The sequence below is a fragment of the Tripterygium wilfordii genome, chromosome 10 (assembly GCF_013401445.1).
Source record: "Tripterygium wilfordii isolate XIE 37 chromosome 10, ASM1340144v1, whole genome shotgun sequence".
Lineage (NCBI taxonomy): Eukaryota > Viridiplantae > Streptophyta > Magnoliopsida > Celastrales > Celastraceae > Tripterygium > Tripterygium wilfordii.
In genome coordinates, this window is record NC_052241.1 from 1,129,561 (window position 1) to 1,154,057 (window position 24,497).

Genomic DNA, 24,497 nt, shown 5'->3' on the forward strand with positions numbered 1-24,497 from the left:
CCTACCAGCAAGTATATATGAGCATAAATGGTTGAATATTCAGAATCGATTTGGTTACTTGGAGACACAGAGAATGAAGACATCCTTGAGAATAATGATCTTTTCATATGATTGTTCATTAATTAATTATCTATGAAAGACACTACCACTGCAATTGGCACTAATCAACATCATGTGAAATCCTCATATATAGATCATTTTTGAATTTCTTTGAAAATAAGACTATATATGTAACACCCAGCTCAAATGGCCGGGACAATAAGATTCTGCAGTGTCAAGCTTGGTGGTGCTGAGCATGATTTTTAGAATCGTACGATTCCTTTCGACTTTGAAGTGGAACAATACGATTCGTAACTTGTATTGCGAAGTTTGATGAGTCAATCAATTCGTGATTCGATGCACACAATTCTAGATATTGAGGAAGACGAAAGATTCAATTATTCACATTTTATATGAATATGCATATATTTTACAATAAATTATTAAAAATTAAGTTAATCTTATAATCCGATACGATTTAAAATTTTGATTTCATACGATTTGATTTGATTCTTTTCGACAACCCTGACTGGGCAAGCTACTGAGTAGCGATGGAGTTAAGTCTCTTGTCTCACATCACCCAAGGGAAGATGTGAATTTACTCAAAACGAATAGAGTGTTACTAGTGTAGAGGGACGAGACCTTCTAGAGGGTGGGCAGCAGTAGATTAATTGGTAGCGAGAGCAACAGTTTCTTAATATGTGAGACACCAACTATTTACTAAACCCTCATCAAAATCACAAAATCACAAATGTTTATAATAATAGAAGAATAGGTCTCACTCTCATTTGAAAGACTTTGACTCAAACGTGTGAGGACATTTAATTAATTGGACAAAAATCCTTAAAAAAATCCCCAATTTTGACCCCAAAAAAAAGTGGATGAAAAGGACAAGGAGCAAACCATGTGTTTATGGTTCCAACTTAATAAAAATGTAGATCATGTAGTAACAAAAATGTAGGGTTAGGTGGGTTTCTGGGCCAATTTCTTTTTGGGTACCAAACATGTAACTAAAAGCTAAAAAAAAGCCTAAAACACACTGTGGGAGACCTTTTCCTGCTAACAGCATCAAGGGAATCAACTCTAAAGGCATTCTTGACACTTTCAATCATACAAAAGCCTCACCAACTTACACCTTGAGCCCCCACAACTAATCATAGACCTTAATATGGTGGTGCTTGTCATGATCTCTCATATCAATCAACTTGGAATGAAGTGGTTGTTGTGCAAAATCACAAAAACGACTGACAATGCACAATATATAAGAATTGACTAAACAAGATAACCCAAGCTAAATAATGCAGAAAAAATCAAGCAATAAACGTAAAAGAAACGAGATTTATGTGGTTTGGCATAAGCTTACATCCACAGACAACAGAGGCTGATTTCACTATGTCAAAGAAGAATACAAGTGTGGAAATTCACCAAATACAATGAATAAAGCTCTCTTAAACTCCCTCTCAATCTCAAGGTGTTTTCTCTCTATTCTCGAAGCCTCGCTCAATTGGGTTTAACAAAACCCTACAATTTTCTATTTGTACAAGCTGTCACGATAGGACAGATTCGCGCCTGCTGTTCGAACAGCACCCAGGCCTATTCGGACAGCAAGATTTCCTCGATCTGCTTCTTCCAGTAAAGGGCCTCCACCTCAACCAGCATCCTATCCGTCGGGACAGATCCCAGGCCTGTCCGGACAGCATAAACCAGACGGCAGTAGCAGTACTGCATAATTGAGCCAAAAACCAGAGTGGTGGTGGGGGTGGAATAAGCCAGCTTACATTTTATAACAAAAAACTACTAGTGATACCATTGATAGTTAGGACAGTACTTGAGGATTTCAAGCCGAACAGAAAGTGTCAGAAGAAGATAGGGTTTATGGAGTGAGACTTAACAATTTAGTACAATCTGATGGGCCTGTGTTGATGTTTTTTTGTTGATAGTGAATGGTCATTTAGTGTAAGAATGATGGGCCTCTCTTAGTGTTTTTGGTTGACAATGAATGGTGTCATTCCATCATTTCCATGCCCCCACATGAATGGTTCTGGATTTTGTAGGAAAATTACTTATCATAATATAAATTAATATAATTCTTGCTTTGGTCTTGTACTAGCCAATAATTTCATAAAAGCCCATATCCAAATTGGGCCAAGTGATTGGTTACAAGAAAGAAATGCCTTCAATTGGGCCAAATGAATAAATGGGCTGAACTAATAGGCCCACCCGGTTAAAGTCATGTCACAAGACCCAAGGCCCAGATCTTGAACTCCCAGATTACCAGTTTGCCCTTGCTGAAAAAATTTGAGATTGCCATTACTATTAGTTATGACAGGGAACCCAGTTATTTCAACTACTAAACTACTAAATTATACGCACAAGATTTGCTATGCATGTGGAACATGTGAAACTCACGAATACACTTGAATTATGTACGTCCAACTCAACCGTTGGGATAACTGAGATACCAACTACTGAGATATCAATTATTGGAATGCTGAATTTTTTATCATTTTCGAAATCATAGCCATCTAGCATTACCAAAGAAAACAAAACAGAATAGTTGGTTGTAGACATATCAACTTCAAAATTCTTAAAATTACCATTCATCGTTTAAGGTTTAACCAATGTTCAAAAAAAAAAGAAGTAAACATTCAATCAAATTTCTTATCTGTGGATTGAGATTTGTCATTCACAACCGTTGCAGTAGAACGCTTATCTTCCACCATCTTCGAGTGCATCTCATCCCTCTCTTTGAAATATATTTCAAAAGCTCGTGGAAGGAATCGCAGAATCAAGAACCCAAATAAGTTTATTGAAAAGTACACCAAATTGGCTATTGCTAGACTCCTCCCGAACCAATACCACACAACGTCCTGCATATATGATTAATCATAACATTAATCAATGCTAATCAATTGGTATCCTAATTATCTCAACTGTTGATGATGTTAGAAAAAAAGGACATGATACCTTAATTTCTGCGTTGGCAGGAAGGCTTTTGTTGAGCCAAACATCTTTGATCCAATCAATGATGACAAAGATCCTCCTAACAGTATAAAGCAGAGGAACAAGTGCCCTGACCGGAGGGGAAAACAACGACAACCCACTTATAACATTCTCTGTTAGAATCTGGCACGAAAGCAAGAACAAGTGAGGTGTTGCAGACCGGACAGCTTGTTCATCGCCCCTCGCAAATCCACCCAATACATAAGCCAGAGGCAAGAACAACCCCACTGTTGTTCCTACAACAACATACAGCCTAAACAACTTGCTTCCTTGGAAGATCTCTGGCGATCCTGATGCGTCTCTACCGTGGCTCGGGAAGGCGAAGCGCGATAAGGCCAAGAGATATGCGGTTGTGAAAATTGGGAACGCCAAGTCGAGGATCGGGACGAGGCCGCTCACGGAGAATACCATAATGAAGGCTACGAGTTGGAGTTCGATTACTCGCAATGAACCCATCACGGAACCACCAACCAATTCTGGTTGGGGCTTTGTGTGATCTGAAGTGGATGTGTCTGCTGGCTCTGTTCTAGGAGCCACTGATACAGTTGCGCCCGACATTGCTTCCTTCCTTCTACCTAGTGAAAGATCAGAACCACCATGGAAGAGAAAGTGAATCCAAGTTATAATTTTTCTGGGTTTGTCTAAATTTAATCAATTTGATTGAAAAATTAATGAGATTGTTCTTCAAAAACAGGATTTTATGATGAACAAATTCAAAACCTTGAGTAGTAACAATGCAAATTCAGGATCATTAACAAGGAAAACCAGTTGATTATCATCTTGTTAGCATAATTAAGGCAAAAGAAAAGAAGAACAATCGATAATGTACATGAACATACCTACAAAGAGAGGAACAGAGTGAAAATATGAAGCTAGCTGTTCTTACTGATGATTGAAAACTGATGAGAGGTTGGAAAGAACTGAATGCCACCGATCTCCCGATTTGAAGGGGTCATGGGGGAGTAGATTATGTGGTTAAAATGCACACTAGGTGACACCGCTTCGTGCTGCATCTTGACGTGTAGCTTCTGAGGCTAGCCACGTGGATGCTTGTACACGTGGCGGGTAAAATTGGTCCACATGTGTCAAGAAACCAAGCCTATTTAGACATCAGATAAACATAGAAGATAGAACACGTCATCAATGCGGCTCTTTGGAATGGACTACAGAAGCCCAGCCCAATATATGGGCCTAATCAGGGCCTTTGGGTGCTTTTAACAATCCATTACGCAATTCGTTTAAATAACCAATGGCAATTGGCAAATACCACATTAGTACCCATAAATAACTTGCAATTCTAAGGGTACTTAAATGTCCAATAATTTTTTTGGGTACAGGCTTGAAAATTTCCCTGCTTATTGATAATCATATATATTCTTGCTATGTAGACGATTTTTTTAACCGAAAAAGATATCATACAAGTTTGTTCTTTGGACATCCGATATGAGCCTAAACTCGGGTTATGAAGCAAGCACACACGCATAGAAGTTTTCCACTCGACAACAGGGTAATGTGGGCCAAAGCCCAACTTGTTTATAAGGGCATTTCCCCAGGTGGGAATTGAACTCAGGACGTCATGAATTCATAGGATTAGCCCTAGATAGATTCACCAATTAAGCTATCATTCAAGTTGCTAATGTTGACGAATCTATCATATTCAATTTGCAAATGAAATAGTATCATGCATGAATATGCTTAAACAAATTTAATTACTGATTAATCCATTTATTTTTTGTGCTTAAGTGCCTAATCTATAATTCAATTATACCGCATGCGTACCTTAATTACCGGTATATTTTTCTTCTATTTTTACCCCAAAAAATCCCATTAAAAAAAATGATCAAGAGAACAAGGTGAAGAAGATAAGAAATTATGAAGACGGCATTCGAAAAAATTGAGAAGTTGAAATTAAATTTTAAGGAAAAAGTATCATCTTCTTTCATCAAAAAGAAAAAAGTCGTTCGACCTTCGCCTGAAGAATACGAACAAAACGTTTGTCAATTAAAATTAAAGTTGATTTGTTTTGATTCCAATTTTTGTTTATAATTTATTGTGAATATGATTTTTGCATTCAAGGGATTATTCGTTCTGGGTACTTCTACGGGCATTCGTTCCCTCATCTCATGATTTTATTTCAAAAAATAATCACTCCTCCCCATTCAAACTCATTATCTCTTTAGTTTGGAAAAGTAATTACCCCGATTATCATTTAGAGGATAGGAATGTCCATAGAGATACCCCAGAGCGTACAATCTCTGCAAAAATCGTATCCACACTTATTAATTCAAGTTGTTGTGTTTTTTTCTTTTCAGGGAATTATTGTTGGAGTCAAATATGATGCGCATTGTCCCCAATGTTCGAAGGAGATTGAGAAGCATATCAAGAAGATGAATGGTGCTTTTTACACTTAGTATTATTATTATTATTTAAGAAATAAAATTAACTTTGCAACTGATTTTTATTTGTTTGATTCCTAAAGTAATTAATAGTTATTTTCCCCCAATATTTCCAAATATCTAAAAAAAATCATTGTTTTTATTTGAAATCCAATATTCCTAAGCAATACTTTATTGGATTTGCAGATTGGAAGTAATTTAATTATAAATATTTTTTTAAAAAAATAATTATGTATACATTTCTAACCATCTTAATTTTATTAATTTTTTTGTTGGTAGGGGTTTTAGAAGTGAATTCTCATTTAAAAGAAAGTGAATGCCCGTCAGAGGCAGAAGTAACTGTGGAAGGTGTGTTTGATCCAACAAGGTTAATGCATCACATAACCAATAAAACTAAAAAGGCTGTGAAGATATATGTGAAGGAAGAAAAGCCGAGAAGAAAACCTGCTGATGGTTCAAGTCCTAGTGACAATGGAGGAGGAAATCATAATGAAATAAGAGAAGAAGAGGAAGAAGAGGAAGTTGACAATAATCAGAATCATCAATCAGGAGAGATTGAAGAAGTGAAAGAATAATTAAGAGTTTATTGCGAATTATAAACAAATGAAAAGTTCTATCGTCATGTCATTCATGAAATTATATATATCCGAGAGAACCACGAGTAGTTCAAATGGCACTCATGTGTGTGGTATCTTATAGAAATCTCGAGTTCGAACATCCCCCATCCCCTTCCCCTGTAATTAAAAAGAGAAAAGAAAAGATATAGTATATATCTATTTCAAAATATTTATGTTAATTTTACAATAATTAAATCTAATTGAATCATTGAAATTAATTGCATATATCGACTTTCCAGTTTTGTCAAAAAATAAAGGGCATAAATAGCAAAAAAATAATAATGAAAGAATACATTAATGTTACAAATTAAGGAGACATATATTATGATTAAACATTATTAATTCCTAATATATGAAAAATCTTAATATAGAGATAGAAAACCAAAAAATAGGGAAAAAGACTTAAAAGTTTCAAAACGTTTCAGGCTTAATGAGTACTTGTAACGCCTTATGAATAAAATAGAAAAGAAAATCATTTGCAAACATTGCACTTATGGGGTGCTTAATTCCAATATTGTCAAATCCAAAATTGACAAAAAAGGGTTCCCTCTATGTGGTAACACCATAACCATACTTAATCACAAAATTAATTTTACTCCATGTATAAATCATAAACCCTAGCCCCCCAATTGAGCTCATACTGTTTGTTTTTTTCAACACAAATCAAAGTCTACTTCAGAAAAGATAATGTCAAAGGTAGCAACAAACCCCTCATTGATTTTATTATTATTGATGAACTATGTGGGTGATAGCTCAGTTGGTGAATCTCTCTGGAATCAAACAGTATGGACTCGGGAGGTCTTGAGTTCGATTCCCACTTGGGAGTAATACCATATGGGCCGCGTTGCTGAGTGTTGGTCTAACTTACCCTGTTGTTAGGTAGGAAACTTCTATGCACGCGGGTATGAAGGTCTAAGTTTAGGCCCATATCGGATGTTCAAAAAAGAAATTTGTATAGTGTTATTCTCGGTTACCAAAAAAATGAACCGCGTGTGGGTTACGTTTGTTAATTTCTATTTTTGTTGTTTGTGACAGAAAAAGAACAACAACAATCAAAACAATGGAGAGCAGAAGGTTGAGGCAACAACAACAAACCAGGAAAAGAAAGAAGAGAAGAACAACAACAATAAAGAGGCTGTCTTTAAGACTCACATACACTGTGAAGGCTGTTCCAACAAGGTTTCTGATTGTCTAAGAGGATATTTTGGTAATTGATTAATGCAAACTTCAATTTGTTTATCTTCTTCTTCTGATATTAAAATTTTTGTTTGTGATTTATCTTTTTTAAGATTTAATTTAATGTGTGATATTTTGGGCTAATAATCAGGCGTTGAAGAAGTTGTAATAGACAAGGCAAACAGTAAAGTGATTGTGAAAGGACAAAAGATTGATCCAATGAAGGTTTTGAAGAGGCTTCAAGATAAGTTTAGTAAGCATGTTGAGTTGATCTCTCCTAAACCAAACCCTAATGCCAGTAACCCTAAAAAGGAGACAGAAAAGAAAGAAGAGGTTTGTCCTTAGTTAATTACATTAACAATTTATCATCATTATTAATTTTTTAATTTTTTTTTCTATGTTTTAATTTTTGTTTTTTTCAGCCAAAAATGAAGGTTTTGGTAGTGAAGATGCACATGCATTGTGAAGGCTGTGCAAATGAGATTAAGAAAAAGGTGGAAAAAATGCAAGGTAAATTAAATATATTTTAAATATATTTTTTGAAATACCACTAAGAAATATGTTTTTTATTAGAATCAAATTTTGAGGCACACATATGTCTAACTCAGCTGAATGCCAACTAAGTCACCTCTCGTTGGTAATAAATTTGGAATGTTAAAGCTTTTATTATTATTTTTTTTAGGAATTATGGTAGTGGAACCAGACATGAAGAAATCAACGGTGGTTATAAGAGGATTATTCGATCCTCCAAAGCTTGTGGAACTGATTAGGAAGAGACTAGGAAAGCACGTGGAGATCTTGACGCAAGAAGATGTGAAGGGAAAAGCCCAGCAGGCCCAAGAGAAAGGCCCAGATGAGAAAAATATGTTCCATTACCCACCCCAATATGCTACACATATTTGCCCTTCACAGATTTTCAGTGACGAAAATGTCTTCTCATGCTCAATCATGTAGGAAATAATTAAAACAAAAATTAAAATAAACAAATTATGAAAAAAAATTTGTTTTTTTTTTGGTGGGTCGAGACTCGTAATCTCACGTGAGGGTAATCCGATGTATTCATAGTGAATTAGACTCCAAAACAAACAGTATTGTTATGTGAAAGGGTTGAATATCCAACAAGACTTTTTCTAAGCCTAAATACCATAAGCGACATCTTAAAAGAAGAAATTCGTGCAGCCTGATGTATTCAAAGTGAGATTTCCGATAGGTTGATAAACTCTCTCTCCCTCTATGACTGATGCATGATGCAATTTGATACCTAACCTACTTTTTAACCTTTATATATGTATCATTTCTTAACCTTTAACGGCCTTCCATGAAGCTTCATTCATCTCAAAACACATGGACTCCATTTCTTTTACTCCATGGAAAGAAGAAACTGTGAGATGGGAATATAAAACACCAACCAACCTTTTCAAAAGGAAAAGCACCGTATTGATTATTTTTTTTAAAAAAAAACTACTAGTCACATACAAAGACTCTTTGACATCATCACTATCATACCCATCAAAAGTAAATCCGTGTATCACCAGAGCATACTTGATTACTTCACCTGTTTGGAGCCATGAAAAAAAATAATTTATGTGATTTTCTATGATAATTGTATTTGAATTCTATAAACATATATATAGTAACACTAATTTAATAATAATTATTATTATATTATTATAACACAATTCGATATTTGTTGAATGTTTTGTATAGTATTTGTTAAAACTTAACATTTATATTTCATTGACAGTTTCGCAAAGATTGCGCGGGCTCCCGAAAAATAACTAAAATTATTTTGACAATGACCTTAATGTAAAGGCTCATTGAGAGGGTATGTCCATCTCCTTTCACAACCTCCTTTTTATTTTTCCATTCAACAGATGTGTGCCTTCTAATGCTTCAACTATAAAGAGGAAGCAAGAACAACTAATATAATAAATTCTTAAACATTATACAAATTGACAAAAACCATCAACAAGGATGGTGGAAAGCAAATGGAGGCTATAAAAACAAAAGCACTTAAAAATATAACACATGCATTAACCTGCCATAACTTTATGAAGAAAAAAAAGCCTCTCATTAAATTATAAATATATATATATACACAACTAAAGTGGTGCCAAGAATTCCACCAAAATATCTTCCCAACACCCCACTTTTTTCTTACTATATATACATTCCTTACAATTCTCTTCTTTGTTCCATGTTTTGATGCCATGAAATGAAACTCATCTAAATCTCACCTATGTCTCCATCAATCACAAAACCCAATTACAAAGACTAATTACTATTAACCTTCTTGTACCCATTTCAACAATAATGGATACAATGAAGACACAAAAGCTTAAACCCATGAAGAGCCAATCTCTGTGCAATCACATTCTTGTTCATTCTGTGATTGCATTGGCATGTAGTACTTTTCTACTTTGCTTCTTCCCATCTCAAAGTGACTTCATTAAGCACTTTTTGTTCACCACACTCCCTTGTTCTTGGTATTCATTTGTTAACCCTACGTGCTTGTTCATAGTGGTGAATGTGATTGTTGGGTTGCTAATTGCTGGAGAATCAAAGTCGTCGTCGTCATCATCTTCTTCTGGTTCTGTTGGTTGTGATCGGATTTATGAGGAGTATGTTAAGAGGAAGATGGAATTGAATTTGATCAAAGAGAAAGGTGTGGTTGTGGTTGATAAGCCACAAGTTGAAGAAAGAAATACTAATGTAAATGCTGAAGATGTAGAAGGTGAAGAAATATTTGAAGATGTGAAAGAAGAAGAGGAGGAAGAAGAAGTTGTCGATGATGATAGAGATAAAGAGAAGGAAGAGAAGGGAAGAGGAAGTGCAGATGATGATGAAGATCAGAATGGAATGCCTACTGAGGAACTCAACAGAAGAGTTGAAGCTTTTATTGCAAAAGTTAATAAGCAAAGATGGCTTGAAGCCAAATCATTAGTCTGTTGTAAGGCATGAAATAATGATTAATTAAGATTAATTAATTTTTATGTGTAATTACAGAGAAAAATATTTAGTTAAACATCTTGTGATATGAAATTCATGTAAACTTTATGTTAATCAAAAGTATTTTCTCATGAAATTTCTCTAAATTTCCTGAATGATTATTTCTTTGTTCCACTTTAACTAGGCGTGTATCCGTACAATGCATGAGATTATTATACCAGATTTTTTTTTACTGAATTTGTGCAATTAATCGTATAAAAAAGTCTCTAGCGGATAAACACACGTTGTGTAGAAAGTATTTGAACGAAAACTTAATAATTATTATGATGAGTGAATAATTTCAATTTTTTCAAAATTTCCATATAAAACTATTAATTTAAAGATTTGTTTTGTAGCTCGTAGTAAAATATGAACAATGTTCTATATGAGTTTATTTAAAATTAATCAAATATTACATTTTATATTTCAGTTTTTTTCTCTTCTTATATTACTATCATATAATACTTGAAATCATTTCATAATATATTTGTTGAATTTATTATTTTTTAAAAACGATCAGTAGAAAAATATTTATTTGTAGTTTAATGAATTTCTCTCATTTTTTAATTTTTATATGTAGTTTAATTAGTTTCTCTCTTTTTTTCCTTTTATTAATAAGAAAGAAAAATTATAAGCATTTAAAATATTTTGATGCTTTTCATTGGACTTTGTCTTTTCCTTATTTAAATTCAATATTTATATTTTTTTAAACCACTGGGGAACCACCACAAGACCCAGTCCTTTGGGCCGAGCCCTATATTGTAAACCCTAAGGGGAGAGTCTAGCTACCTCCGCCGAACCTCCAGGCATGTCACTTACCAGTCTTAGAGGCCCAAGACCCAGCAAGCTACTAACCCACACCTGTCCGAGCGTTCACGATGCATTAATGCGAATGTTTCAACTCGAACCTGGTGTGGACGAATATTCCGTTAGTCCTCAAACCACTGGACCAAACAAGTGGGGATAAATTCAGTATTTATATGTTGCACCTATAGTAGCACCATAGTACCATATAACATTAATTGCAATATTGTTGTCTCATCAATTTGGAAAACCATACATAGAAAACTTTGACTTTGGCAATATATACATACATACATATACATACATACATATATATATATGTAACTATTAAAATTTGACTGGTAGAGAGGAGCATATATATACTAATCTATTATTTTCTTTAAAGCTGATTTGAAGAGAAAGTCAGGTTCCTAAGGAGGGAGAGAGAACATTATTGTAAAGGACATAGCCTAGATTCATTCGGGAGCTTTTTGACCATTTCAATTCATGCATGGCCGATATGCTTTTCTTAGCTTCTAAGAGATCATAATGGACGGCCATGAACAAGTTATGTAGATTGTGATCCAAAAGTGCCAAAACATACCTAACATGTTTATATATATAAATGTGTGTGTATATGCACACACACACACACACACACGCAAACTAGTGTTTTGACATTTAAAAAAGTGTATAAAAGGGTTTTTGGTGTGGGTAAAATTTTGTTTATTGTCTATTTGTGGTGTGCTTAAAATGGCACAAAATCTTGTAATGTAACTATAATATCATAAATTAGAGGTTTAATATTATAGGATATGTCGTTTGCAATGGAACTATAATTGCAATTTTTACCATTACAAGAAATAATGATTTTTCTAACTTATGTGTTTTCAAGTCAATACGTTTTTTCTCCAAAAAAAAAGTTATTTTTTCCTATCTAATTATATTTTTTGTAACCTTAATTGCATGGTTACATAATAATGTTATAGCCTATTTGGGGTGTGTTTTTTTTTAAAAGGTATTTGGGGCACAAAATCTTCTAATAACTTCTTTTTTTGATAATATAATATCATAAATTAGGAATATTGATACTTACAGATCTTGTGATAAATTAATTATAATATCATAAATTAGAGATTTATTATAGGATACATCGTTTGCAATTGAATCTATAATTAACTTTTTTACCATTTCTAGAAATATTGATTCTTCTATATAAATATTGAGATCATCCTTTGTAATCTTACAAATTATTCAACAGAAAAAAGAAAAGAAAAACACAACGACTTAGATCTCTTGTTGGATATCAATGGAGATGAGTAGAGCAAGTATGCAATGTGTTCTGGTATTTCTCCTTGTGGGTTTCATGGTTGTGGAGCTCAGTCAAGCTTCTTCTCAGATAATATCTTTACCCGTGCAACACTGCACAATTCCAGAGTGCAACACACTCTGCCATAAATACCTCAAAGAGAAATTTGGATGGTGTGATTGTAATGGCGACGCTTACTGCTTGTGTGCTATCAAAGCCCCTGGTCGCTACTCTCTAGGAGATTAGGGATGCAAGCATATGTATTATTGGGTTTGAAACTAATTAATTACTTGTTGGAGTTTCATGTCATCCATTAATTCAATAAAAAGACTCTCTTGCTTATTGAAATTTTCATTTTGTTATTCTTATTTTGTTTATGTTGTCTTAAATAGTAATGAGCAGTTGTACGTAGAAATAACACACAATGATTGATTGAATAACGCAAAGAAATAATTTATTATTCGCAATAATACATCGAGTATGGATTAATCAAATAAATCAAAACAAAAACAAATCCTGCAAGTTGGGGTACGGAGAATCCGAATCTCCTTAATTAAGGCACCAGCTCCTACAAAAATATGAGGGTTTATTTCACAGCCTATTTTTCATATGTTATATTTCACCAAATGAGTTAGAACTCTTTTCTAAGACCCAATTGTTGAACGCGGAGAACAGAGGAGCCAGGGCATGTGCAATGGTATTTTGTTCATGTGGGCCTGATTCTCATGTCAAGCCCAGCCCAGCTGAGGTTGTAATTAGTATTTAGTATACGGTATACCAATTAATCCATGTGCAGTCTCAAAATGCACACAGGCCTGCTGCCTGCAAGCAATTTCTAGTAGAAAAGTTAAAAGGAGCCTTTTGCTTTAATAATAAAAAAAAAAAACAAAACTGGGTGTATGTGCTTGGGTAGGCAATGATACATTTTCTTTCAAAATTCAAGATTTGAAACTCAATAAATAAGATTCTTAATTTCATGGATAAGTAATTTATTCCTGTTATTTATTCTCATGTGGGCTCATCAAAAATTATTTCTGGTTTTTTTTTTTTAAAAAAAAATCTCAATGTTTTTCGTTAGTTTCTGTTTGGATAGAAGATTGTCAGTATTCTACAAATAGGGTTTGGCAGCATCATTTCTGGTACAAATTTGTTGTCCAGCTCCATAAAACTATATATATTCTAATGGTTTGCCATTTGTAGAAAGGCTATAAAATAAAGTGATTTTTTTTTTAATAATAAAAGTGATGTTTGGTTGCATGTCAAATGACAAACTTGTAAAGGAGACTTTGCTGTCCCCAAGCTGGCCAGCACAATTGAATAGACAAACACAAAGTGAAACTGTGAAAGCACCCCCAAATTAAACTTCACCACCCAAAGAATTTGATCTCCTCCAAAAAGTCTTCTCTACAACTCATTGCAATTTAAGCTAATTATTTAGAATAAAACACTCGGGTTTTCTTTGCAGTTGACAACATCCTGTTCTTGAGAAGCAAACTGTCCTTTCTTATAGAAACCATAAAAGTTGGAAATGTATGCAAAGGACCCACAATCTTTCTAGATTAAAATTCTTGAACAGAGCACTCACTGTTTCATGTCCAATTATGTTGAATTTCTTTCATGAAGCAGAATAGTAAATTTACTTGCTATCTTCAGACATTCTTGATAGCACATGAAGCAAAATTAGGTGAAGAAATGGGTTTCATGTAAATGTTGTGGATAAACATTCACCAACAAATGAACAGATTTATATTTTAAGCTGTTGTGAAGTGTTATTTTTTAAAATGGTAAAGTTGGTTGTGGTAAATCTTTATAAATATGGGAGGTCGCAAATTTGACTCATACTCTCAATAATATTTATGTTATTTCCTTATATGACCCAAAGGTTTTGTGGAGTTAATTCTCCTCTTGTGGACTTCGACCTCGTTCATCTCGCATTGATTTCGACCAGGTCTTACATGTCGTCAATGTGGAACGAACTGGGTTGACGAATTGAGTTTAGAACTGATCCATTTATCTGATATAGGCATGTTGGGATAGAAAATTCTCGATTATTAAAAAAAGTGTTAAGTCTACTTAGGTAGGGAGAAAGAGAAGGGGAAGTGTGTAATTATTGAGTAGTAACTTTAACTGAAAACTTGAGTGGTTCAAGTGTTTGAACATGAAACCAGAAACATTGACAAAACTACATTGCAAAGGATACAAAAAGCATAGACCTTTTTCTAGGTCATCTTATTCAATCAAGGAAGCTGGCAGGACCCATTTTTCTCCAGTTCACATGGGGATCCAAGGCCCCCTAAAAATCACCAACTTCAAGAGGTGCCCACCTTCTTGAAATCTCCAAAAGCTAACATGGCAGAGAACAACAACAAGAATAAGGATTCAGGGATCAGAGAGTTCAAAGCTCTGATTGCAAACAACACTGAAAAGAAGCAGTTACCACCAAAGAGAAGTTCAAACAAGGACAGGCACAAGAAAGTGGATGGTAGAGGAAGAAGAATCAGGATGCCAGCACTATGTGCAGCCAAGATTTTTCAATTGACAAGGGAATTGGGTCACAAGTCTGATGGAGAAACAATTCAATGGCTTTTACAGCAAGCAGAGCCTTCAATCATTGCTGTAACTGGTACAGGAACAATTCCTGCTTCAGCAATGGCAATTTCAGGGTCCTCTGTTTCTGAACAGGGGAACTCTGTTTCCTCTGTTTCTATAGGTTTGCATTCAAAGATGGAAGGGATTGTACCAGCCAGAGATAGGTCTAATTGGTCAATGATGGCGGGTAATTTGGGTAGATACCATCTGGGAACTGGGTTTGGATCAGGTTCACAGACGACGAATTTCGGGAACGAAAACTCGAATATAATGTCAAAATTAGGGTTGCAAAGTGTTGAAATCCCAAATATGAATATGGGTTTGATGGGTTTTTATTCAATGTTTAATGGTCAAGTTCCAGGCTTGGAGCTAGGGCTTTCACAGGATGGTCAAGCTGGGGGACTCAATTCTCCTGCTTTTGGACACTTCTATCAGCAGATGGTGCAGAGCAGAGGTGGATCTGGCTCTGCAGATCATGAGCAGCAATCTCCTCCTGATAAAGATGATTCACAAGGATCAAGACAGTAGATCAACTTATCGTAGACCCAGAAACAAGTGATATGCCATAATCTGTCATTGTTAGACAAGTAATTTTGAGTCTTCAGTGACATCTGAGTATTGAATGGTTGATCTATCTTTTTCTTGAAGTGTCTCAGATATTTTGCAACTTTTGTTACAAATACCACTCTTTATTGTTTGTGTATTTGCAAGTTTGTATAATATAGAAAGCAATGTTTTTAAGATTGGGTTTGGTTTCTGTTTTCTTCTTATAAAGTCTTGAGGCGTGTTCTTACCGGTGAGACTTCTTGTCAATTTTTGTGACAAGGGAATCCACCCATAGTACTGTCCATCGGGTTTCACCCAATGGTAAATTTATGGGCCACATATAATACCCGTAAATCACATAGGCTAGTTAATTCTTGGGCCGAAGCCCAATGACTTATTGTCAATGATATTTTACTAATGTTAGTAGGTAAAGTAAAATATCATAGTGAAAATCTCCTTAATCTCAATTTCCAAAATGGATCCCAATTTTAATTTTGCAAATTTTCCTTTTGGGGCCAATGCAAGTCTGGAATTGGGAGAGACTAGGCTGGCATGGATTCTTCATGAGTGAAATGAAAGGGCTCAGTGGTCCAGTCTCAGTGGGTCTTCCAATTTGGACCACCTAGAGGAAGTTGGATCCAGTCCATTTTGCCTTGTTTTGTCCTGTAAATGATTAAATAAGCAGGAGAAAAACTGAAGAAATGAAGTGATAAATAAACATGACTTTTACTGTTCCTTAGCCCCACTGTTCCAACAATTTACTATTGTGATTGCTAAAATATACATGACTAAAACATTACTTTTGAAAGAAAGAATTAGGGATGACAATAGGACGGATCGGGGGCGAATCACGACCTCCCCACACCTCAAATTGTATGTCGTGAATTCACATATCGGGACAACTTTTACACCCAATCCCCTCCCCTATAAAAATTTGCCCTGCCCGGGTAATAGAAGAAGACCAAGCACATGCTTGGTGCTGTATACCTCTATTGGTGCCATTTTAGTGAGATTCCATGTTTGATCTACTAACCAGGCCTATTGGCTTAGCAAGCTAAGCTTACTTTGATTATGCTTTTTTAGGTTCACAACTTCAAGCACTAATTTCAGCATGATTGGAAATTTAGAGGGTTAATATAACTATTGGCCACCGAAAGATGGTTAGTGTTCTAATTTGACCACTGAATGTTCAATTGTTCCAAATAGTCATCGGAAATTCAATTTGTACCAACTAAACCACCGGGATAGAATTGGGTCATTTTGGTCGATTAATCTGTTGAGGTGACAGGTTGAACGTTAATACACTGAGCATTGAAGTCAAGATGAACTTTTGACCCCAAAAAAGGGAAAAGTGCAGATAAACCACTCAAAGATAGGGTCGTTTGCAATTGGGTCACTGTAGAAATTTTTTTTCCAATTAGGTCACCCAATGTTTTTAATTTTTCCAATTAGGTTACTCCAGTCAATTTCCGATCAATTTCAACCGAAAATTGCTGACATGGCTAACCGTGGCCACAGATAAACATTTTTTGCTGATGTGGATTTTACATGTCATTGTGATATGTAATATCTTAATAATTAGAAAAAAAAAACTCAAAAAGAAAAAAAAAAAAACCCTAAAAGTCATAGGGTAAAGGTTTTTGGTTGAGAATCCGACAATCGACCAATGAAACCGTTGAAAGATAAATCAAGATTTAGGAACTCATCTGCGATAAAGCAACACAGGAAATTGGCCGAGATGGGAAGCTGTGGTCCTAGAGAGAAATTTGTCGTTGTCTCCAATGCTCAAGGTTTTCATAGATCTAACTTCTACTTTACTTTTTCTTTTGCAGTTTGACTTTCTTTTGGTTCGGTATATTCAATTATGGAGTAGAGTAGTGATGATTTGAAAAATGCATCTGTTGGCAGTTCAACAATTGAATACGCTATCATCAGTGTCTGGTAAAGCTGGAAATCCATCGTCGGAGAAGAAGCACAGTCGTTCCGTCTCAGATCTGAGCGATCCTACGCCTCGTAAATTAGAGGACGCCAGTAAGAATGCGGTACTTTATACTCATGTTATTGCCTTTACTTTGTGCGAGCTGGAGACCACATTCTCGGCCAAGGTGGATTTGGAACTGCTTACAAAGGATACATGGACGAGAATGTGAGGGGTTTTTTTTTTTTTCTTTTTGAGTTTTTTTCTAATTATTGAGATATTACATGTCACAATGACATGTAAAATCCAGGTCAGCAAGAACGCTGATCTATAGGTGCGATTGGCCATGTCAGCAATTTCCGGTTGAAATTGATCGGAAATTGACCGAAGTGACGTAATTGGAAAAATTAAAAACATTGGGTGACCTAATTGGAAAAAATTTTTCTTCAGTGACCCAATTGTAAACGACCCTATCTTTGAGTGGTCTATCCGTACTTTTCCCCCCCAAAAAATGCAAGATTGACTCACTGATGGCTCTGCTAGACAAGAAACAGTTACAGCCTGTGATTCTAATTTAACAAAAACTAAAAGACACAAACTGAAATTACAGCACTATGATATGACTGTCTGTGTCTGTACCATAAACGCTGTCTGAAGGGCTTGACCATGGAGGCCCAAAACCCTAGTTTCATTTTATACTACTAGCATGTGACACTCTCCGAATATGCCCAGACAATCAAACCAAGTACCCTCTCAGTCTCTCGTCTCCCCCCTCTCTGCTCTCTCCATGTGCTGGAACAAGCAATTATGTGGCATTCATTGTACTCATCGGTCTGGTCTCTGGCTCTGCTCCCTCAGATCATTTATTGGGTCATTTCTATATTGTGTGACCAACAAAAACATTTGCACTTTTGCCTGCTGGACAGTGTAATATGATCTGTATAAATAATTGTGTTTCCATTGATTATATTTGGATAATTCCATTCTTAGAAAACCCAGAAAGTATGAATTAAAAAGAAAAGAATTTTTGAGTTTGGGATAGAATCTAGATCCAAATCTTATTTATTGGAAGCACTGCAAGAGTTCTGACTTCAAGTGCAAATTGACATTATTTATATCATAAATACAATGGATTCCTCCCCTACCGGCCTACCCTACCCCAACAAAAACATATAATATATTGAACTCCAACGAGTGGGGATGAGAAGGATGTCCATAACCAGGCAGATTTTCTTCTCATATTATATGATAATGATTCTTGTTTGTTTTGGGAAGAAACAATGAATGTTAATGTGGGTGAATTTTTTTTTCTGCAAGTGGCCTAACAATTCAAATCTGGGTATGACAGATTTCCTTTTTTTTAAAGAGTTGAATTGGAGAGACAAGAGAATCCATCCCAGCATAGCAGAGAATCCTGCTAGATATGGAAAGGTGATAAGGGGAATAGGGAGAGAGGTGAAAGGGAAGACTCCGAATCTCAGTAAAAATATATACACTATATTTCAAATTGATAAGGTTAGTCAGGTTTAGGGGGGTTAGGTATCTCTTAAATCCCCAACAAATCTTGCTAGATTTCCTTCAAGTGAAGGGTCTGGGTGGTTAAGTAAGAAAGACCCCCACAAAGTGTTTGTTAAATGTTCCAAACGAAACATAGTGAAAGTAAAAGCCAGCAAGAAAACAACCGAACGAGCCGCCATGTCAAAAATACACAAAAACCCTAATGAGTGGAGAGACCAAATGGTAGGAGGGGAAGGTGAGTGGGACCCATGTCAGGAAGGACAGCCCCAGACAGGGACAATAGAGGAGCCACATGCGCTTCTCTCAATTGTGCAAAATTAATTGTGGTTTCGATTTGATTTTTAGTTTTCGTTTGTCATTATCATAGTATTATATATTTGATTTAGTATTGGTGTCATTTGTTCTGTTATTGGTATATTTCTGTCCCTCCAAAACTCTTCGTCCAACTCAAGAGCCAGCAAATGCATAATACATACGTACCACAACGGAGCTCAGAATCCAGGAAAGTGCGAGAAACCTAGACGTTTTTCCTCTTCTGCTTTAATTGAAGGAAAAAAAAATAGGGCAGACCCTTTTCGTTTCTCCTGTCCTTGATACGCGAAAGAGATAAAAGTCTGGTCTTTGTTTTGAAATGGATTTCTGGAATACTTCTGTCGCCATGGATGATGAGTTTGAGAAGCTCGTAATTCGGATGAACCCTCCAAGGTATAATTTCGTGTGGTGAATTGGTCTTGGAATTTTCTGAATTGAAACGAATTCGTTGTGTTTTTTCTCTGAATTTTCATTATCTCAGCGGATTTTGAAGGTTTACTCACATGGGTATCTGACGGTGAAATCTTCTTGATGTGGGTTTGCAGGGTTACAGTGGATAATGCCTCAAGCAGGAAAGCTACTTTGATTAAGGTATTTGATCGAGTGGTTTATGATTTGTATATATTTGTTGTGGTTAATGTCCTTCGTAACTCTTGAAGATTCGTATGTAAAGATTGGAAACAATAATTTGCAGGTTGATAGTGCAAATAAGCGAGGGAGTTTATTGGAGGTTGTTCAAGCTTTGACTGATTTGGATCTTATAATTAGACGAGCGTACATTTCTTCAGATGGGGAATGGTTCATGGATGGTTAGCTCTTCGATTCTTCATTTTACATAACCCGCGATGCCATACTTCAATGGTTTCTGATTCATTTTTTCCCTTCCATGGTTTCCTGCAGTATTTCATGTTACAGATCACCAAGGGAATAAACTTTTCGAGGATGATGTGGCTGAAAGAATTCAACAGGTATATCTGATAAACCTTAAGAATTTCTTGAACAATGGTCGGATACAGGGTTTTGATTTGGGACTTGAATTTGGGATTGATTTGTTTCTGATTGGAACTGAAGAGAAGGCTTGGATTTATGAAATTAAGTCCTTTTTTCTGGTTATAGCATCCATTGTTTTGCTCATGACTCAATGGCTTTAGCTTTCTATTCCTGCTTGCTTAAGGATAAAGTTGCAGAATTAGATTCAATCATCATTACTTGTAACCATGGTAGAGACCAGCAATTTTCTAGAATAAGTTAAAATTGAAGTGCAGAGGAGTACTGTTCACATTGTCTGGTGTACTGATTGGAGACTTTATCTTTCATTGCTGAATTCGTCCAATGGTCCTACTGCACCGAGGCCTTCTAGTTTAATAACTGATCTCATTGATTCCTCTTTCGCCTGTACTACGAAAGTGTAGCTATTTTGTTTATGTATTGAATTCATGTGACTTTCCAAGTCATGTTGATGAGTAAAATTTACTTGTCACAGTCACTTGGACCAAGGGCACGTAGCTTTCGCTCCCTGAGACGGTCTGTTGGTGTCCAAGCTGCTGCGGAGCACACAAACATTGAATTGACAGGAAGGGACCGACCAGGATTGCTTTCAGAGATCTTTGCTGTTCTTACTGACCTTAAATGCAATGTGGTTGCTGCTGAAGTCTGGACCCACAATTCAAGAATGGCCTCAGTTGCTTACATTACTGATGAGGCTACTGGTTTGGCGATTGATGATCCTGATAGGCTTGCCAATATCAAACAGCTTCTTCTATATGTTCTGAAAGGTGACCGAGATAAGCGAAGTGCTAATACTGCTGTTTCTGTGGGTTCAACTCATAAGGAAAGGAGGCTGCATCAGATGATGTATGCTGATCGTGATTATGACGTAAATGATTCGCAATGTGGATCAGCTAGTGACAGGAGCAAGCCCCAAGTAACCGTAGAAAATTGTGCGGATAAGGGGTACACTGTTGTTAATCTGAGGTGCCCAGACCGTCCTAAGCTACTCTTTGACACAGTTTGCACGCTAACAGATATGCAATATGTGGTATACCATGGAACTATCATATCTGAAGGAGCAGAGGCTTATCAGGTTTTTTATATTCCATCTCTTGATGCATTTTTCACTTTTTTATTTTATTTTATTTATTGTTCATTGCATTGATAATGGGGATGCTTTTTGAATCTTTCTGTGTTCATTATGACAACTTAATTTTTCTTCATGTTTGACAGGAATATTACATCAGGCATGTGGATGGTTGCCCAATTAGTTCCGAAGCAGAGAGGGAAAGGGTCATTCATTGCTTGGAAGCTGCTATTGAGAGGAGAATTTCCGAGGTACTAAACCATCTGAAATTAAAATTTGGTGCAGTTTCTATTCATGCCAAAATCTGATTCACATTTGATGTTATTGGACTCTGATGTTACAGGGTATAAGACTTGAACTTTGTAGTGACGACAGGGTTGGCCTTTTGTCTGACGTGACTCGAATATTCAGAGAAAATGGCCTTTCAGTCACCCGAGCAGAGGTTACGACCAGGGGAACCCAAGCTGTGAATGTTTTCTATGTCACTGATGCATCAGGATATCCTGTGAAGACGGAAACAATTGAAGCAGTTCGAAAGGAGATTGGCTCGACTATCCTTCACGTGAAGGAAGATGACTATTCAAAATCTCCGACCCAGGAGAGCGGGAGATTCTCTTTCGGTAATATCTTTCGATCTAGATCAGAGAAGTTCCTTTACAACTTAGGCTTGATAAAATCATTTTCCTAAGCAGTTGTCAGTTAAATTAGGTGCTTTTGGTTTTCTGTAAATGCTGATAGCTCCTCAAGAGAAACTTCCCATTCAGATTTCTACTGTAAAGCTTCTTGTAAATATGCTTTGCTTAGCTGCTCATCCTTGGATTCTCTTAATGCTTTTTTGTGCATACATGCATACACGGCTGTTCTCTCCGTGCAGAATCTCATTCTTTTTCCCTTATGTTGCGGATTCTGAATCGCAGATTTAATTTAGAAAAAGAAATGGATTCAGGGTTCAGGAATGTGTTTGTTTTCTAGATTGATTTTCTTAGGAATCTGAGGCTATAGTTGCTTGAGTACATTGTCAAGCTTCTCTGACCTTATAGACTTCAATGAAGTCAAGTTATGGACTGACTGACCTTGTTTAATTATTTACTTGAATCTTTGTTTAGATATTGGTGTGAAGATTCTCCCTAACAGTAACATAATCCACTTATGTCTTCCTAGGTAAACAAATTTGACATTTTGATCAGACATCATACATTAACTGTACAAATAAAAAAAAAAGTCTGGTCTGGTCTGAACCCTATCTAGACAGAACAAGTAGCCGCCAAGACTGAATTTTGTTTTTCCAAAACGTATAGATATATATATAAAGAGGGGCCAAGTGGTGATGATGATTGATGAAGATGACCAATTATTTGGTTGTTTGGGGTGGGGGGGGGGGGGGGGGGTGCGGTTGGTAAGGTTACCAGAAAAAACAGTAACCCTAATATGCTCCATCTTCTCCAAGTAGGTGTGGGTGGGAATGGGAACCTATTCTCCAAAAGCTCCCCCCACTTCCACATTCAATGCATATTATTGAATCTGGTACCTTTTCCATGTATTCTATTATACGATCATTTCATGTACTGACATCATCAAAATTAGCTTCTGTAACATGATCATAACATTGTGAATGAAATCATTTGGGTGATAGTTGAGTTCATGAATTTTTATGGGGTCAAATCATAAACGACTCGGTTATTCGGGAGGTCTTGAGTTGAATACCCAATGGAAACAATACCCTAATGATCACTCGTTAAGCTTTGATCAAGCTTACCATCATGTTAAGTGAGAAATTTATGTGGGCGCGAGTATTGATTTCATTCGGAGATGAAAAACAAACTGATGTTATGAGTTATTAATATTTGATTTTTCAATTGATGGGCACATGTTGCTTTCTATTATCTAATAATAAGACCAAACAAAAGATGAAGAGGGAGTCTATGTTCTATGTTCACTAAATTTGGTTTTCCTTTATGGCACATAAATTAAAAATTTCTAACAGCATCATTATGACAATATAGAAATGCCAACTACATATGGAAATACCTTTTGCATACTACTACTTGATGCATTGGACTTTGTGTATTCATTTTGCCAAGAAAGGACATATATATATATATATATATATATATATATATATATTATCATATAATGAGTTGGACAGTGGTTGGTTCATCATTCTCATCCAAATGTGAGATGATGATGATGATGATGATATGGTGATGATGTGCTGACTAGGATATTATTGGTATGAGAGATATACACATGGTTGATTAAATAATATTTTTGTCAAAAAATTGGCAGCCAAACTTTGTCCATTTGCAAAAAGTATTTCAAAAAAAATAAAGGGTTGAGAGAAAAATACATAATAATGAGAAAATGATATGTCAGTAATTGAAGATAAAAAATAAAATGCAACATCCTCTTGAGACATAAAAAAAAAAAGATGATAAATCTATGTGTCATTAAAGTAACATTCATTGAAAACACACGTGACCACATTAGTTGAGAGTCTTTGAGGATAGCTTTTTGGGGGGATCTCGAGCATTATCTATGAAAAAAACAGAAGTTATAAGATCCAGTAAATGGGATTCTAGTGACTGACATGTCACTCTCTAATTCAATCATTAGGTTTTGTGAGTTGTTATACTTAAATCAATCAAGAAATAAGATGAATTATTGGATGAATGTGATTCCTAACATTTTGTGAAAAAAAATAGTTAAGAGGACAAAAGTAGAAGATTATTAGAATAAAAAATCATGATTATATACACAATATTTTTTTTAGAACATGGAGTTGGGGAGAGGGTAAGATTTGAATCCACGACATAATAGGTGAATGATCTCTTATATGTAATGTGATTGTTATTCAATCAACGGCTCACTTACATATATACACAGTATATGGTGATTAGTTTTTTTTTTTTGTCCGTATATGGTGATTAGTTGATTACTTACAAATCAAACGAACATAATGACAATGACTTTTTAATTCTTACAATTAAAAAGGAAAAACAAGGATTTTGTAATGACGGGCTTTTGAGTGTTGGATGACATGACAGAGGGCCCACCACTACCGACAGAATCTCAACGAATTTGGAGGCCTAAATCCACCACATGATCAATCGCTTTCCGATTTTTAAACTTTGTCGGGTACGATGGCGGTATCACCGTAACGTGGCGGAATCGGGATCACACAACGTAATGTGCGGGGACCACTTCCTGGTGGAGTAGTTGCCAAATT

The 24,497-nt window shown here is 35.6% G+C and overlaps 6 protein-coding genes across 7 annotated transcripts; 5 read left to right on the forward strand and 1 right to left on the reverse strand.

Annotated features, from left to right (window-relative positions):
- Positions 1-2,507: 2,507 nt before the first annotated feature.
- Positions 2,508-3,972, reverse strand: LOC120008101. 2 transcript variants are annotated; one of them, XM_038858615.1, is made up of 3 exons: positions 3,882-3,972; positions 3,007-3,617; positions 2,508-2,909 (listed from the first exon to the last, which is right to left on the reverse strand). In XM_038858615.1, exons 2-3 carry the CDS (start codon positions 3,598-3,600, stop codon positions 2,688-2,690), a joined length of 816 nt encoding a protein of 271 aa, XP_038714543.1. In that variant the 5' UTR covers positions 3,601-3,617; positions 3,882-3,972; the 3' UTR covers positions 2,508-2,687. The 2 variants fall into 2 exon arrangements, with proteins under 2 accessions (XP_038714543.1, XP_038714544.1); XM_038858616.1 differs by lacking the exon at positions 3,882-3,972 and having other exon boundaries at positions 3,007-3,815.
- A 942-nt stretch (positions 3,973-4,914) lies between these two features.
- LOC120008001 (heavy metal-associated isoprenylated plant protein 7-like) lies at positions 4,915-6,013 on the forward strand. Its single transcript, XM_038858503.1, has 3 exons — positions 4,915-5,034; positions 5,355-5,436; positions 5,718-6,013. The coding sequence occupies exons 1-3, from the start codon at positions 4,915-4,917 to the stop codon at positions 6,011-6,013; spliced, it is 498 nt and encodes a 165-aa protein (XP_038714431.1).
- A 774-nt stretch (positions 6,014-6,787) lies between these two features.
- On the forward strand, positions 6,788-8,185 carry LOC120008002 (heavy metal-associated isoprenylated plant protein 8-like). Its single transcript, XM_038858504.1, has 5 exons — positions 6,788-6,853; positions 7,097-7,262; positions 7,383-7,564; positions 7,654-7,741; positions 7,914-8,185. Exons 1-5 carry the CDS (start codon positions 6,788-6,790, stop codon positions 8,183-8,185), a joined length of 774 nt encoding a protein of 257 aa, XP_038714432.1.
- Positions 8,186-9,544: 1,359 nt separating this feature from the next.
- LOC120008003 (transcription factor TCP20-like) lies at positions 9,545-15,657 on the forward strand. Its single transcript, XM_038858505.1, has 6 exons — positions 9,545-9,965; positions 13,777-13,841; positions 13,938-14,014; positions 14,194-14,291; positions 14,389-14,414; positions 14,535-15,657. Exons 1-6 carry the CDS (start codon positions 9,545-9,547, stop codon positions 15,426-15,428), a joined length of 1,581 nt encoding a protein of 526 aa, XP_038714433.1. The 3' UTR covers positions 15,429-15,657.
- A 1,469-nt stretch (positions 15,658-17,126) lies between these two features.
- LOC120006927 (probable serine/threonine-protein kinase PBL8) lies at positions 17,127-18,828 on the forward strand. Its single transcript, XM_038857052.1, has 2 exons — positions 17,127-17,236; positions 17,355-18,828. The coding sequence occupies exons 1-2, from the start codon at positions 17,185-17,187 to the stop codon at positions 17,594-17,596; spliced, it is 294 nt and encodes a 97-aa protein (XP_038712980.1). The 5' UTR covers positions 17,127-17,184; the 3' UTR covers positions 17,597-18,828.
- A 474-nt stretch (positions 18,829-19,302) lies between these two features.
- Positions 19,303-22,138, forward strand: LOC120006926 (ACT domain-containing protein ACR4-like). The gene is made up of 7 exons (XM_038857051.1): positions 19,303-19,587; positions 19,740-19,785; positions 19,889-20,003; positions 20,095-20,162; positions 20,678-21,277; positions 21,418-21,522; positions 21,615-22,138. The coding sequence occupies exons 1-7, from the start codon at positions 19,514-19,516 to the stop codon at positions 21,957-21,959; spliced, it is 1,353 nt and encodes a 450-aa protein (XP_038712979.1). The 5' UTR covers positions 19,303-19,513; the 3' UTR covers positions 21,960-22,138.
- Positions 22,139-24,497: the final 2,359 nt, after the last annotated feature.